Source organism: Lepidochelys kempii, chromosome 1 (genome assembly GCF_965140265.1).
Source record: "Lepidochelys kempii isolate rLepKem1 chromosome 1, rLepKem1.hap2, whole genome shotgun sequence".
Taxonomy (NCBI): Eukaryota; Metazoa; Chordata; order Testudines; family Cheloniidae; genus Lepidochelys; species Lepidochelys kempii.
This window is the reverse complement of record NC_133256.1, coordinates 344689008-344706811: the sequence shown is the minus strand read 5'-3', so window position 1 is coordinate 344706811 and position 17804 is coordinate 344689008. Positions and strand designations below refer to the sequence as shown.

General features: G+C 43.1%; 1 protein-coding gene across 1 annotated transcript in view; it reads right to left on the bottom strand.

Moving 5' to 3' along the window:
* The window catches only part of EXOC4 (exocyst complex component 4), a 600856-nt gene that overhangs the window by 63484 nt on the left and 519568 nt on the right, over positions 1 to 17804 (bottom strand). Inside the window, exon 14 of the mRNA XM_073328862.1 lies at positions 10596 to 10774. Coding sequence (XP_073184963.1) covers positions 10596 to 10774 — 179 coding nt within the window. The remainder of the gene's footprint in view (positions 1 to 10595; positions 10775 to 17804) is intronic.

Here is a 17804-nt window from a genome sequence, read left to right as displayed (position 1 = left end):
GGTCCAGCTTAGTCGAGACACTGTAGTAGCCTTACTCCGCAAGCTTTGCATAGTGCTTTGAGATCTATGGATGGAAACTGCTAAGTAGTGTTAATAAGACTGTGCCCCATTGACAGACCCCTGCAATACCTAAGTACAGTATCTGGGAAACCTCCGGTACATTAACATTTTATTTCTACTTTGGAGTAAATTTTGTGCTCATAAGAGGTGCTGTCTGAAGCCTGCACACATCTACATAACAAGTGGAGACAGCATCTTCCTCATACTGCCCTACCAATATGCCTCCAGTTCTGGAGTGATTGCCTCTGGTAGGAGGAAGATCACCTGACCTGGAGAGCCCTCACATAGGGGAAAGGGACAGGTCCATCTAAATGGCCTAATCACTTCTGGGTTGCTCTGTAAAGACGCTGACACCCTTGCTGGCAAACCTAATCAGATTATGTTATGTGGATTCCTGTTCACTGCAAACTGTCCTGGGAACCACCAACTCCTCACACAGGGGTTTCCAAGGGATGTGCTGAGTGGCTCTTACATTTTAATAAGGGTCAAGTTCTGTCCTGATTCACATCCCAGTTTAAGCCCGACATAATTTGGACCTAAAAAATAAATCGACTCCCGGCTTTATATCACCAGAAAACAAACTCCAAAAACTTTGACTAAATGACTCGGATACAACTGATAAAAAGAGCAAAACATGACAATGGTGAGTATTATAGTGCTATGAGAAAATCTGCTGGATTCCAAAGTAAAATGGATGAGAGCAATGAACTATGAGGCTGTGTAGACAGAAGCCAGGGTGGTGCGCTGGTTCCATGACATTAGGTGTAACTTCAGACTGTCCAGATGGGTGAGACAGGAATCAGGAACAAAAAGGGAAATATTTTCTCAAGAGGAATAAGAGGCAGAAGAGGAGGCTGTGCTCACCTGCAGGCAATTATCATAATCAAGCCCTAATTACATGTGCACTGGCAGAAAGATATAGTCAGTGGAAGGATTCAGCATCCTTTGGTGGAGATGCTCCTCCATCTCCAGCTGACTAGGGCTAAGGAATCTCCTCTTTTCCAAGAGGGAGAAAAAGCTGCAAGGTGATGCCCTTCTTGGAAAGAAGCTGATACTTCAGCAAATGCAAGCCCCTTCTGTGTATGTATGTGTGTGTGTGTGTGGGGGGGAATGTTTCCACAGCATGATGCTATACCTTCCATTAAAATCTCACGTGTGGTTAGCTTGGCCAAACACAGTAATTAGCTTCACGTCTAATACAAAACACTGCACTGCAAAGTTCACCTATTCCAATAAGCAATTACAAACCACATCTCCGAAACGGCAAGCGTGTAGATGAGGGAGTGTGCTTTCTGAAATGAGTTTGTTCTTGACAGCTGGGAGTTTGGAAATGTTTTTGTGGTTAGTGGCGTAGCTAGTGCAGCCTCTGGGCAGGGAGAGGTGCAGCCTTCGGGTGGGGCAAAGCCTCCAGGCAGTGTAGCCTGGCCTCGGCAGCAGTCTTCCATAACCCAATCTACAGCAATACCAGGCTGCCCATGCTGAGCTGGAAAGTTTGACCCCAGATTTGGATCAGAACTTTTCCAGAGCTCAAAGCTGTTTTGGGCCAGACATTTGGCGCGTTCCACTCCAGACACTGGATCAGCTGCGAAGCTGATTAAAACCAGGCTGTGGGGAAAACCTTAGGAATTTCCATTTGAATGTCTGGCTCCCTGGTTATCAAATCTCTCTCTCTGCCAATCTCCTCTGGAAACCTGCTTCTTCCCAACACCCTCCTGCCCCAGCTCCTGGGCTCTCCCAAGCTCCTTGGACTGGCCAGAACAAGAGAGGATCTCCACTTCTGCACTCCTTAGCAGGTTTGCAGCTTGGGTAGACACCTGCCATAGGAGCTTGGAGCACTGCTGGAAGTACCTGCCCCAACAAGTCCACTGCCCCTTCCCCCCAACTCCTCTCCCCACAGCTCCTTCCCCCCCAACTCCTCTCCCCACAGCTCCCATTGATCAAACTACTGCCATCTCTAAGGCTATGTCTGCCCTACAAGGTAGGGGGGAGTGATTCCCAGCTTGATCAGACATACTCGTGCTAGCTCTCCTCAAATCTGCCACTCACAACTGCCCATGCTACCTTGGAATATAGTACTATTTTTAGTGTGCTAGCAGATGAGATCTAGCATCAGTGTGTGTACGTGAGCTGGGCATCACACCCCTAGCTCCTAGTGTAGACATAGCCTAAATCTCCATTATAGCAGCAGGGGCTTCCCTTTTTCCCATGCAAAGGCAGCACGGTTAACTCCACCCACAAGGAAATGAGATCCCCCAACTCCTTCTCTTTGTCTTCACTGAGTCCCAACTCTCCAGGCTCCAGCATGTGCACACAGCTGCTCCCTTCCTTATTACACATAAGAAAAAGCCCAACCTCCGTCTTAAGAAGCTCTCAGAGATACACTAGCTCCTCACATCATTCGGTTCAGAATATGCATTCTTGTTAACCAAACACTCCATGGGCTTGCTTCAGGCTCCTTGACTGTGTCTCTCTCTTCTGCAAACACGGGCCTCCTCTCTGTCCCTCTGTGTGCTCTTGCTACCGCTGCTTTCCCCTCTCTCCTCCTCACTGACTCTCCATCCCATTTCAAGCCTTTGTTGAAAGCATTGTACAGTCTCTGGGCTCTCTTCTAGTATCATTCTTTTTCTTATTATTTCTCTTTGCATTTGTGTTATTTAACTCCGTAAAGTATTTTCAAATGCATTTTTATGAGGTTTCTTGCCCTGTTTAACTGTTGTCACATTTTACTTTCTCTCTCCCATCTCAGCATTTTCAACCCCAAACATTCAAAAAGAATGAGCCCTCACAAATGAGGCTGGCTTAAAGATCATGAGATTTCAAATAAAACTGACAACTGTGGGGGTTTTTCATTTGTTTTGTGGTGTTTTAGACTTTAGAGCTCATATTTTCAAGCTTTTCTCCAGACCCATAAGAACTAGACTGTTTATAAAAATGAAAACAAAGATTCTCATCTCATCATGTGACTCCAAGAGCCAGGGCTTCAAGAAGAGCACCAGCTTTTGCAAGATGCATGATCAAATCATGAGCTCTGGCTACACTGGGATATTATTAGACTGTTTTGAGTTTCTCCCTTGTTTTCAATGTTTTTCCAAACTGTTACTTCCTCTCCTGTCATACCTCTGATCTACAGAACCTCTGCTTTGAAGGAACATGGGGGAACCTGGAGTATTCATTTCAAAAGTGAATCTCCCTTACAGGGAGTTATTCAAGTATTGGAAGCAATTCTTTGTTTAGAAAATGCTTTGTTAACATCTCACTGCAGAGTTGCTTTATGCGGCTTTTTCTCTTTTCTACAGCAGCTAGTGCAACTTGAACATTCGTGGGTTAATCTGCTCTTTGGGCATCTGATGAACTTGTGTAGGATCCTGGGAGCTGTTACTGTTTCATCATTCCAGGAAGACTGTGGGGGTTTCCTTTACAGCTCCTTCTGAAGGTTTTTCTTCTGAACGTTCTGCTGTTTCCCTCTTCGGTACTCACCGGGAAGCAGCATACAACAGTGATGGATGGGAAGCATCCCAATATATGAGCCAAGTCTCAAAAAGTCCAGCCCTTGAGTGTGCATATCGTATCTGTGGAAACATCATTCCTACTCCTGGTTCATTGGGTCAAAACTATTCCAAGTCAGACAAACAGAATATTTTATGGATCTTCAATCTCTTCAGCAGTACGATCTCTGGATGGGGAAATGTGATTGAGATCTCAATGTGTGGCCTTTCCTGAGAATATCACTAGGATGCTGTTCTTCCAGCTGAGGAATAGTCAAGGTATTACCCTAATAGAACCTCAAAAATCTTCCTCTACAGAGACAAGAAATATAAACCACACATAGAATGATAGATGATAATGGACCAAGTATATCCTTGGTTTTACACAGGATTATATATCTATATATTTTTACATACACACAGGTACATTGTACAAATGTACAAACTTAACTGTACCTGAAGTAATCTCTCTAGTGAAGAAAGGCAATTCTCTCTTTATGTTATCTCAGTCCCCAGAGTCTCTTTAAACTCAACATAACTAACTGCTGACTGTAACAGTCCAAAGTCACTATATGCAAAACAACCAGTTGAATGTAAATTGGTGTCTCCAAGGTGTTAGGCTAATGTCATTATCTTCCATCTTCACACATGCACACAGTACACAACCCGTCTTATAATGCATCTAGGTAAGACTACCACATCTTGTCTTCCAACTTCATCACTGTGCATTATAATTCATTTCTGCATAATATTCAGAGGGCTTCCGAAGGATAGTGTTCTAAAGAGGGAATGGAGGATTGTATATGTTATATCTACATACAATGAGACGGGGAAATAGAGGGAGGAAGAGAGGAAAGTCCCACTTCCATTTAACATATAATCTATTTAAAATTTGCTTGACTACCTTGGCTAATTCAGTCACTTCCTCCAACTTTAATCCTTAAATGGTGATTGTTAAAAAGAAGTTTGTGTTCCCTTAAAAGACAAGAGAAAAAGCAAATGGCTTTGTCATATCTGACTGGTTTGAAAAATATAAAATCCAATTCTGAAGAAGTGCAGATAAGGGGAGAGCTATGGAAGTGCCATCAGCTTAGCAAACACTAAATAATGAACAATGCAGAGACTGCCTGGCATGATAAAACACTCTATTAGCAGGACTGTTTTTAAATGAGTGATAATTGTGACACATTCTCAGGAAAAGGTTATTGAATTTTTATCTGTAGTAAGAGGTCTTTTGACAGTCTAACCAAAAAGTCACCTACATATAGTTCTTTCTTTAGTGGAATTCATAAAAGGCTTCCTTAACCTCCTCCACCCCCAGTTCCCTACCACATTTTCTTACTCATCCAACTGTAAATGTATGCCTGAAAATTTTACCCATTTTCTGTATATTCATATTCACGTAACATCTGCTATTTCATTACACAAAAAAGCTATGGACTGTCTATAGGGGAAGGCACCCTAAGAAGGGACATGTGTCTGTGTGGTGGGGAGTTGAGAGAGGGGGCTAAAAGAAACAAATTATGGACATTTTCCAGTAAATGTACTTCTGATAATACAATCAAGGGTGAAATCCCTGGCCCCACTGAATTCAGTGGGAGTTTTGCCATTGACTCGAATAGGTCCAAAACTTCACCCAAAAGCATTAGCACAGGTCAGGACCCGTGGAAAAGAACAAAAACCTGGGCTTCATCATGCACACGCACACACACAAATGACAATCCTTTCTTGTAAGAATGGGTGGATACAGAGTGTTGGGAGGACACGCTCCAAGAAACAGCTACGAAGGGAGACACTGATAATAGCAGGTAAGAAGACAAGTACCAAAATAAAACAGTGATACCATCAAGATGCACAGAGTCTCATCTTATTATTGTGGCCCTTTGTCCCGTTCTCTTCTCTTCTCCCTTGTTGTCTGTTGCTCTCAGTTGTTGAATCACATCTGAAAGGAGATTGTATGTTCGTGGGGACAGGGCCCGGCTCTCATTTGTTCTGTAAAGCATGCAGCCCATACTTGCTGCTGTATAAATAATACCAGTCACTGAATTTGATAGCTTAAGTTTCTGGACTATCAGAAACCCACGTTCCCATTTCTGCTTCAAAAGAAGAACCTGGGTAAGTCCTTTTATTGACTTGCAGTGGTTTCTCTTCTCTTTTTCTTGAGTAACCAGTCTGAATTTTAAATGCAATGGGATTTGGCTGTTGATTCAGGGGGATTACAACTGTGGCCTATAGAGAGTCCGAAAACTGAAGGCCAAATCACTAGTCTGACTCCCTCTACATCAGAGGTTGCCACCACCACTGAGCACCCGCACACCAAACCCAACAACTAAAATTAGACCGAGTATTATACCCACATGAGACTAGACTATAATGTGACACAGGCAGGAAATAGGAGGGACTGAGATGCACCAATGCCTGAAGCCCCGACAATGGCAGGGAAATATTTAAGTAAGCTATACCCAGAGAATCCTGGAAAGTGACCCGCACCCACATGCTGGAGAGGAAGGTGAAACCCCCCCCAAGCTCACTGCTAATCTGATTGAGGAAAAAATCCTTCCCAACCACACACATTGTTAGACCCTGAGCATGCAAGCAAAAGCCAGCCAGCCAAGCATCTGAGAGAGAGAATGCTCACTGCTTCTTCCGATTCCTGGCCCTCCCTGTGCAGTATCCCATGTCTAGCCGTGATCATCTCTGATGCTTTAGATGAAGGAGATTAAAAAATCCAAAACCCCGGAATACAAAGGGGGGGCGTGGGAGAGTGAGGGGAATCCCATCCTACCGCGGCAGGTGGCTGGCTGAAACCCTGCAGCATGAGCTCTGAGGAACATGTGACATAAACCAGAAATGAGCCCCAGGGCTGCTAAGTCCTGCCCCTGCGCAAACCTGTGAATGGAGGATTTTCTATCCTTAAGAGAGGAAGAGGAACCAGCTGGGATTGAACAGCCTATAGCCGCCAAGGTCAGCCAAAAAGGACTTCGGAAAGGCAGCAGACTCTGTCCGTATCTGTGTCGCAGACAGGAGCATAAACAGGCTCCTCTCACCTTTTGGGTCCTGCGTAGAGCGACCCCCTGCAACAGCAGTATTCTCCACATAGGAAACGTACAAACATTAAGCAAATAATCCGCACAGCAGTGCTAAGAGGGGGCTACATGCTGGTGACCCCGCTATACAGAGGAGGAAAATGCTTGCAAGGGTGGGATTTTCAAAAGCACCCGTGTGACTGAGAACATGTCCCATTGACTTTCAACAGGATTTGTGCTCCTAAGTCATTTTGGCCCTTTTGGAAAATTCCTCCCCAAGTGGGAATTTCCTGGTCCAAAGCTGGAGAGTCAGAAGAAAAGCCCAGAGTTCCTAGTTCCCCGTCCCATGTCACACCGCAGCAAAGCTTCCATTTTCTCATCATGCTTTTTACAGGTAACACTCAGGCCAAGCATGTTTGGCCCCAATCTGGTGGCTAGTCCAGAAAGGATAAGAGCCTACAACTGTTACCGCCTACTGGAATTACTGCTGTAGCTCAAGTGACAGAGGCTCTTAATATAGCACCTATTCCAAAGTACAAAATAAGGCTGAAGATGGACCTGTTCAGAAACAGAAGATGACAATGACTATCATGCTGCCCTATAGCTCAAAGTCAGCCTGCTAAGACAGAGGGGTAGCCAGCACTCTATAAACTTGGCACAGAAATGATGAAGAGGTCTCTACACACAGATTACTACAAAGAATCAAGGAGCAGTCAGTCAGTTGCATTTGCACAGAATCCGCAGGTTTCAAATCTGCAAATATCTCAAAATTGAAGTGACAAAAGCTGAAACTGAGAATGACTCTAGGGGCTTGGGTCAGTTTTCCTGATGACTGCAGAGCTCAGGACCCCTGTCTTTAGCATCTACTCTGTCCGGCAATCAGCCAGAGCTTGAATTTGGACAGTTTATGATGGGAGACACCTTTATTTAGCTTATTTATTGCCCCATTCTCCTTTGTGCATGGTGGACAGCAGTATTTAGGTGCTGAGTGATGTATAAGTATCTATCTAGAATTGAATAAATTGTGGCACAGGTAAGTTTTATGGCACTGGTGTTGTGTGAATCACTAAACCAGCCAGATCTGGGTAGTTATAATCCCCCAGGAGTTCAGTATCCAGTTGTTTCAAGCACTTTCCAAGTCAGCCTAGGATTTACTTATTTATTTGTTTTTGTTTGTTTGTTCTCCTGTGCTGATGGAATGTAGGCAGATGCCTTGTCTCATTTCTCCTTTGTTCTTTATTCTTTGTATCCTTCCCCAAAAGAATTTCTCCACCACACTCTTCATTGTAGCTTGGCAGATTTGTAAATACTTTTGACACATGCCATCACCTCTGCCCCTTCTCTTCACTTTTTATTTCTCCTGTATAGATTGCACTTGGCTGTGTTGACATTCCATTTATGAGTCTCATCCCACCAGGCTTCACTTCTGACCATGAGGTCAATAGACTCCATCGTTTAGTAACACCGCTAAGACTAAAGCTGAGATTTTTTTCAATTACAGTTAAGTATTTGGATACCTGAAGGCCATTAAAATTAATGAGAACTGGTTACCCATCACCCTTCAGTGTTTTGAAAATCTGAACCCAGACAACTGCACCACTGCAACTTGCACTGGTGTGACTGAACTGAAAAAGTGCAGTGTGTCCACAAGAGGCTACCTGTTTCAGGTGTCCTGGCATTTCACTTGTGTAATTCCACTGTCTACTCACAATTTCCTTCTCCTCCTTTCCTGAACTGTGGTGTAGCATTACAGTTAGACAGCTGCTTCACTCCACCCTAGAGGCAGCCGCTTTAATACTGCCATTGTCTTCTTTGCAACGGTGTTGATGCATAATGACTGTAAAGCACATTCGGCTCCTCAGATGAGAGGGAGTTAAAGAAATGCAAAGTCCCGCAACAAATAAATGGCCACTTTGTAGTGGTCACTGCCTTGCACCCTACAGCCATTTGGAACGTCAGAGCAAAAGTAAGGATTGAACTCATCCCCTACCGCTCCAAAAGAACACAAACCCCTGCCATTTGAGTTAAAGGAGAATCTTCATTAGCCATTAGCAGCATAGACTCTATGACACACACAGGAGCAGTTTTAATACTGGTAAACATACACACTAGCTAATTCATTATAGTGTTACTTATTAAGAAATAAACCCTCCTTCCATAAGCAACCACAGTAAAAAGGGCTGCTGCTATAAAGTCCTTCTGCTATTCAAAGGCTTGTTTACAATGAGATGGTTAGGAAGGGTGCCAGTTGAGTTAACTGATATGCTGAATGTCCCTCAGTCATGTAAGGAAAAAGACCTGAGAGTCAGTGCTTTTCTAGGCAATTATAGCATGCTTGGGAGAGTGTTATACTATGAGGCTGATAGCTCAATGGCTTTAAACTTCCAGAAGTGTAATAATCACCCTGAGATGTACCAGGCAGAGCATGTTATTGCTACAATGAAATGACATAGGGGACACTATTCGGTCAACGATGTCATCCTCTGCATAATGGTGAACATTACAGGCACAGGTCTGTCAGCATCAGTCGTGTCAGGGGGCTCAGTGATGTACGAACAACAGAAATATGACTAAGTTGCAAGTGTAGTATTATTCCTACAGCATTTTTTAAATAGCAACTGTATTTTTACTATAGCTGATTCATTCATTCAGAAAGAAGGAAATCATGGCTGAGATCAATTTGTATTTCCGCTGCATAATTGCTTTGGCCAAGAATCTCTGCGGGCAATAACAATAATAATGCTAATAATCAGAGCTACCACAATCATTTGCCTAGCATTCCTCATTCATAGATCTCCAAATACTCCACAGATGAGGGTACTATCATTATCCCCAGAGAACAGTGTTGCAGGGAAGTAGAATGATTTGCCAGAGGTTATGCCGCCAGAAATAGAAGCTAGATTCCCAGTCCTCTAAGCTATCTGTTGGACCGAAATGCATCTCAGTATGAGGGGGGCTACTGCCAGCTCAGTAGATTTATCATCTGCCAATGTAACAAAAGCCACAGTAATAAGCCGTTTCAATATATAAACCAGGATGTCTCTAGTTAAAAGAGTATCTCTCAATCATTTTTCCTCCTAAGCAGGCTTTTCAGCCTCAGCTCAATACAGAGCAATTTCCCGGCCTCCTGTACTGTAACCTGGGGAAGCTGAAATGGTTTGAACTGCTTTCCAATGTGGATCTTTCATAAAAATATGTTCTTTCCCCCATCCTTCATGCTTTGGAATACCCAGAAGAAACAACAGGTGATGAAGGCATTTGGGAAAGTGAAAAGACAGCATTCTCTTCCTGTTATATTGTATGTCATGCATCTTATAGAAAAGAGGTAAGTTTTCCTATTTCTCTACTGGATCCATATAAAACTGTTCTAAAATATCTAATGATCTAGCTATGCTTTATTTTATTCAAACATAAAAAGTGTCCCGATGGCCCACTACTAATATCTGACCCTCTGGAACCTCATTAGCAGGAGTTGTTTAAAATTTTGTGGCCAGGATTGTGTCTGGCCCTGTGTGCATATACAAGAGAAGGATGGGGGAAAGATGCCATCTTCACCTGTTGGTTCTGCATGCAGAGATTGCCCATGGCTTGTGTTCCCAGTGGTGCTGGTGCCCCACTATTGTGAGGAGTGGGGCTGTAGGACTACTCCCACACAAGCGAGCAGAGCTGGCAGAGTGCAGAGGGAAGCACATACTATGCTCTGTAGAAAAGTGGAGATGCTTTGCCTTGTGCTTCTTCCTGAGCCTTTTGAGGAACTGTGCCTGCCTAAGGCAACTGGCTCCAGTTCTACCACTCTGAAGATGCGTCTCCACATGCCCTATGCTCCAGGGCTGCTCCTTAAAAACAGCCTAGTGCTGTATGAGTTGTAACCCAGCAGAACCTAAGACTGCAGGTGGATTTTAAAACCCCTTGGATCTAGCCTGTAAGAGGTTCTCCTCTCCAGTTTCATGACACAGTTATTGGTAGGTTTTACCATCAAGACCAGTGTTTCCATACAATCAAGAGACCCATGACAGCTACTCACTCTGGGCTGTTGGAAGGTTGGAGAAGGCTGCCTTTGTCCGACCAGCTAACCACTCCAGGCTTTCATGCATATTGGCCAAGGCCTTCAGATCACTGACATCACGCAGGATCTCCTGCTGTGGGATTAGTTTATCTCCCAGGTTCCCAATGAGAACTTCTGACTCTTTGCTGAAGGCAGCCCTGAAATGCAAACACAAACAGGAATGTTAATATATCACAGAGTCAACAAGAGTGGAGATGGACAAGGACCAGTTTGGTCATTTAGAACAGGGTTTCCCAATCCATAGTTCGGGACCCAAAATTGGGTCACCAGAATGTTTCAGAGGGTTACATGGCAGCTCCTGCGGGCCTTGTCTCACAGGGCTGGCTGGGCTCCTCTCCCTGCTCCAGGCACTGCAACCTCTGGGGTCCCAGAGCTACTCAGGTTTGGCTCAGCTGTCATGATGACAGGAGTCCAGCCAGGTAGGTCAAATTTGAGTAAGCGGCACTTCAACCCCATGAGCCAGGTCACAACTCCACTCGTACAAATTTGGACCAGTCAGGATGGTGGGACCAAACCTGAGAGGTGCTGCAATCCTGGAGGTTTCAACACCCAGGACAGAGAGCCAAGCCCAGCCAGCCCCACAGCACAGGAGCTGCAGGAGCCACCTCTGTGGGGTGAGTGCCAGGCAGGACCCAAACTCCCTCCCCAGGGTCCATGACCCAACCGAAACAAAGCCTCCACCCACAGACTTTTTACTGGGTCGTGATAGGCCATAAATATTTACAAATAGGTTCTGAGCCCCAAAAGGTCGAGAACCACTGATTTTGAACATCCACCCTTGGCCAATGTAAGATTGCTCCTTACACTCAGCTCTTAAGAGCTGTGTCCACTCTAGTTTTAAATATCTCATTTGTTGGAGCTTCTATCAGCTTTGTGGACACTATCCATTTTGGGAAAAACAATTCCACTGCCCAATTCATCTCATTCTCATGGAGTTTTCTTAGATATTCTGCCTGATTGCACTCTTTCTACTTCATCCCATTACTCTCAGTTACTTCTCCTGGCATCACTCCAAACAACTCCAGACCCTCCTTGGCAAATACACCTTTCAGATGCATGTATAGCTGTTTTCATGTCTCCCTGTAGTTGGCATTTAGACAAGTTACACATATTTAGTTCATTTAATCTTCCCTTGTAAGTCAGTCTCTTCAACTTCTGAATCATTTTTCATACACACATACATCAAATGAAACGTACCCTGGAGCTTGATGGCTCAAAAGAACAAGGAGGCAAATAAACAGCTTTGAAAATTAGGCTCTGCATTATTTTACTAGCACAAATGTAGTATTTGGTGAAAAGCGACAATCAAGACAAATGTGTTTACGTAGCACATTGATTTGTACATAAGCTCCAAAGAACTTCTTCCAGGGGTCATAAGAACATAGAGGATATGAACATAAGAATGGTCATACTTGTCAGACCAATGGTCTCTCTAGCCCAGTAACCTGTCTTCAGACAGTGGCAAGTGCCAGATGCTTCAGAAGGAATGAACAGAGCAAGGTAATTATTGAGTAATCCACCCCTGTCATCCGTCCCAGCTTCTGGCAGTTGGAGTTTTAGGGCCACTCAAAGCCCAGGGCTGCATACCTGACCATCTTGTCTAATAGCCATTGATGGATCTATCCTCCATGAACTTAGCTAATTCTTTTTTGAACCCAGTTATGCTTTTGGCCTTTGAGAGCCACAGGTTGTAGCCTGTCAATGAATTCCACAGGTTGACTGTGCCTTGTGAGAAGAAGGGCTTCCTTATGTTTGTTTTAAACCTGCCACCTATTACTTTCATTGTTCTTCAGGTTTCATTGTCTTTCAGGTTTGCGTCACAATCATCTCCTGCACTCTATTTTAGCCCTCTGCCATGCTCTTCTCCGTAGGGCTTGAGAGGACTAGCGCAGCAAAGTCCTAAATGCCAGATTCCAAAAGAATCTTGCCAAGTTTAACTGCATGTAAAACCACCACTAAGCACTTACACAGGTTGAGACACACAGACCAGAAGGGACCATCTTGATCACCTAGTCTGACCTCCTGGATAAAACATAAACCAGAGATTTTCACCCATTATTTCCTACATCTAAACTCAATAACTTGTGGATGAGCTAAACTGTATCTTATTGAGACATCCAGTTTTGAGTTGAAGACTCCAGGTGATTGTGAATTTACTACAGCCCTTTGTAAGTTGTTCCGATCATTAGTTACCATCACTGTTAAAATCTTTTTCCCAGCTTGAACGTTGCCAACTTCAACTTTCAGCCACTAGATCTTACAATGAGAACTCATGCCACTGAGAATGATAGATGAATAGCTGCGGGAAAATAATTCCATCAGTAAAAAGAACAGGAATACTTGTGGCACCTTAGAGACGAACAAATTTATTCTAGCATAAGCTTTCGTGAGCTACAGCCCACTTCATGCATAGAATGGAACATATAGTAAGAAGATATATATATACACATACAGAGGAGGTGGAAGTTGCCATACAAACTGAAAGAGGCTAATTAATTAAGATGAGCTATTATCAGCAGAAGGAAAAAAACTTCTGTAGTGATAATCAAGATGGCCCATTTAGACAGTTGACAAGAAGGTGTGAGGATACTTAACTTAGGGAAATAGATTCAATATGTGTAATGACCCAGCCACTCCCAGTCTCTATTCAAACCCAAGTTAATGGTATCCAGTTTGCATATTAATTCAAGCTCAGCAGTTTCTTGTTTGAGTCTGTTTTTGAAGCTTTTCTATTGCAAAATTGCCACCCTCAAATCTTTTACTGAGTGGCCAGAGAGGCTGAAGTGTTCTCCTACCGGTTTTTGAATGTTATGATTCTTGATGTCCGATTTGTGTCCATTTATTCTTTTGCATAGAGACTGTACATGCACATTGGCCAAACCGGATAGTCTCTACGCAAAAGAATAAATGGACATGAAAGCTTATGCTCTGATAAATTGGTTAGTCTCTAAGGTGCCACAAGTCCTCCTGTTCTTTTTGCGGATACAGACTAACACGGCTGCTACTCTAAATTCCATCAGTGGTCTTTTAAACCATGCAAGCAGTCACACTGCCAGTACCTCAAACTAGATGTGTTTAAGTAGCTTCACTGCACTTATTTTTGATTTATTAAACGACATATAAATCTGAATAGGGTTTAAAATTTTAAACATTTAATTAAAATATTTTAAAAAAACCCCCAAACCCTTCACTTTCAGGGATTTTGCTTGAGAATGTAAAAAAAATAAAGCTACATCCCTCAAGGTGGTGCTGTAGAGCTGTTGTCTCTGACAGTATGGTCTGAGAGGAAGTAGCGTATGTTGGCTAATGCTGAGGATTGGGAGGTAAGGGGATGCCTTTGACTTCAGTGGAAATACACCAGGGTTGAATTTGGCTCCTTTTTTCTCTACAGCATGTGACTGATTTTAATCAGTCTCATGGCTGTTTGGAATTGATTAAATCCCCCCAGGCTCCTCCTATGGAAAGGCTGGGCATTGCTAATAGATTCCTGGAAGTTGTCATAATGGTACTTACATTTACCACACCAGCTGTGCTCCCCATCCAACACACTTTCATGGCTGACAGAGAAAGAGATCCAACAAGATTGATCATAAGGGCAGACAGTTACAAATTATGTTATATCTTTGTCTCCATCTTAGGTACTTCTATGCCCCCCATTACCCTAGCATCTAAGTGCCTTCCAATCGTTAATATGTTTATGCTCACAACACCCCTGTGAGGTAGAGAACAGCTGTTTTACAGATTGACAACCAAGGCAGAGAGAGACTAAATGATTTGCACAAAGTCACACAGGGTGTCTTGAAGCACAGATGGGAATAGAACCCACGTCTCCCGAGTCCAAGGCTAGCGCCCTAACTGTCCTCTGTATTGTATGCTCCTATACTTAAGTAACTTGTCAAACAGCAAGGGAATATCTCATTTCAGCTCTGCCTTGGTAGGTAGTACAGATGTTCTTACAATGTCTTCTGGAGTGTACCACATCTTAATAGTGGGTACGTCTCATTGACACCTTCTCCTCTCCCAGGTGGACCATCATTTGCCCCATTGGCAATGGCAGGAAGTTGAAGCTAGATGAATATTTAATGGTGAGAGAGATTAACCAACAGTTTGCCAACGGTCGCAGTGGATTCTTCGTCACTGACAAATTTTAAATCGAGATGGGATGTTTTTCTAAAAGATCTGCTCTAGGAATCATTTTGGGTGAGTTCTATGGCCTGCACTATACAGGAGGTCAGAGCAGATGACCACACTGGTCCCTTTCACCTTTAGGTCTATGAATCAAACAACACTCCTATGGCAACTACAGCAACTTTTTTACCTGGCAAAGTAATAAGAGGAAATAATCTATTTTTAGCTTCTTTTAACTTGGTTTAGCAGCTGGAAATAAGGAGTGGAGTTAGTACAACGTAACTGTGCAGTTCTTCACAGACCACAGTTTGCGAAATGTTGGATTACGAAACACTAGTTTGCCATTACCCAAAACAGTGATTACAATGTAATTTGTTCCCAAAGGACTCCAACTCTTTCCAAAAACAGTTTCTACAACACAAAAAGCAAAGAACAAAGTTTTATTGGCACTTGTTTGGGGTGACCTGTATAGCCATTACATGAATCATTCGATCATCCCAAACTCAGGTTAATAAAATCTACATCTCACACTATTGCATATTTATTATTTTTAACACGGGGTGGGAACAAACGTATCTCTATCAATGAAATTATGCTCCTAATTATGATTGGCATGTATGGGAAACAGTCTTTTATTCTAAGAGAACAATGGTTTAGTAGGAATTTATAGCAAAAGTACAGCAAATATGTTCACTTGTTTTCTCAAATGTATCTATTTGGCAGCAGAAATCCAAGCTCACAATTCCATCATTACACACACACTGAAATCTGCAATGGAGATAACCTTCAACAAGCAACTCTGTCTTAAAAGATCACTTTAAAGTATCCCCAAGGATCCCCAGAGTGGGTTTTTTTTTCCTTTTTTTACCTTCAGTTAACACCCAGCAATATGAGGCAACTTACTTTTGCTGGTCTTTTGGGTGGCTGCTTAGGGCAGGTTTCACAATACATATTAAATGCAATCTCCTATAATTCCTCCCCCTTTACATTAATGGACTATTATGTTTGCCCAGCTAAGCACTTAAAAGTAAGGAAATACTAAAGTTAAGACTGAACATGCAACCTTCTTGTTTCCCATAAAGATTTGTGTGTGGGTCAATAGGGTCTACTCTTAATCTCCTTTTTGCCAAAGAATGCAGGTCTGGTCTGATCAAGTCATCTGACTACCAAAATATTGCTTGTCTAAGTATCATTCTGTTTCCCTCTGCTGTGTCATCGCTATTTCTATAATATTCTTTCTCTAATACCAGGACTGGCTTTAGATCTGTTCTGTTTTATTGGATACTCTGTAACATGCATAGCCTGTTCTTAGCATTGCACATATAGGGATTCACAGTGGAAGACAGTGCCACCCACCTGAAATGAATATCCAGCAGAAAGAATGGGTTCTCTCTCCTCTTCCGGAGAAGCAATATGTATGTTTTTCAGGGGATGAGATGTTAATAAAATTAAACCACACATAGACTTAGACTGGAAATACGTGATCTGATGGCGACAAGAGGCTTCCCTCTCTCTTACTTTAATACTTACATAGTGAAAGGAAAACAAGGGCCAACGAAGGGCAGACATGACAAATCAAGATCACCTCTGCTAGTTAAGGCATTCTGGCCATGTCAGAGCAGGGCTGACAACCAGCCAAGTATCCACATCAATACAAAACAGCGATGGAATGAGGCCTCCTGTGTGCCCTTGGCAACAGCTTTACATTTGTTTACTGCTTCTCTCCCTTTTCATGGCCAAGGAATTAGCTTCAATTATTCCTTCAGCAAATGATGAATATGAATCAGTTCACTGGGAGAATGTGTCCAGGGAGCTGTGCAAACAAGAGGGGCCATTTGAGTGTCACCCTCCCTTTTTCCCCTGTCTAGCCCCGCAAGGGCAAAATTACAGAGGGGAAGAGGAAAAATTCCCTCAGGAGTGAATTTACCATTCTGACAAGGTCCCTTTTGTCATTTTCCACACTGTGCTTTGCAGCAGCTCTTGAAGGTCTAGTTTTTCAGAGTGAGAGTCAGACGCTCCTAGCTGATAGGCATCACAGTGAATTCAAACTTCAGTTAATAGCACTGTGCGGAGCTTGTAGCCAGTGGTCCAGAATATCAGGGGCCAGACAAGAGGTGAACGTATGTGTGGTGCCTCGTGGAAAGCATAATACAGAATAATAATTTTTATCACTTAGGCAGCACTTCTGCAAACACTAATTATTCTTCACAACTCCTGTGGTAGATATTTCCCCACCTGACAGATGGTGAAACTGTGGCAGAGAGCGGTTAAGCGACTTGCCCAAGACCACATGTAAGAGCACAAGAGTTTCTGGATCCCAGCTCTGAGTTAAACCCATGAGACTGAGCTGCCTCAGAGTAAATATACATTTGTAATTGCTATGCTTGGTGGCATCCCCGATACCCCTCAATTCTTGCAGAGTATACAGTACACCAGTGAGAAAGAAGGATTTCCTTTGTGTGTTGAAAAAGATGCCCCCCTGTTCCCTCAGCACGCTAGTTAGAAGGAAGCTGGGCTTCCCCCGCTGACCAGCTGTATAGAAAATTGCCTAAAACCACACAGCAAATGCGGAATAGAACTTTGATTTCCTGATGTAGAGCTCTATGCTTTAGCCACAAAGTCAACCTTCTAGCTTAGCTCTGGCTGAGACTTGGAGACTACATTTAAAAGCTTTATACAAAAGTTACCAAGGCAGAAGCCTTTCACTTGAATTGAAAGAAACAAACCAATAATCCTACAAAAATATTGTTCTTGTTTATCAAAAAGAATTTAGAAAAAAGGCCCTTGCTTCACTTTAGTTGCCTTCCCTGTTCCAAAAGTTGTCTGAGGATCATCAAGATATTGTCCAAGCACCAAAACAGGGACCAACAAGAGTGGGCGTTTTTTGCCAAAGGAATCACTCTAACATGACTCTGCAACAAGACCAATAAAAACAAATTCAATAACTTTTTACAGAATTTGTGGTCTTGTTTGTTGCAAAGTAGTTGCAAAGATTCAACTTGTGAGGACATTTCTCTGAACTTCTGCACAGCAATACAG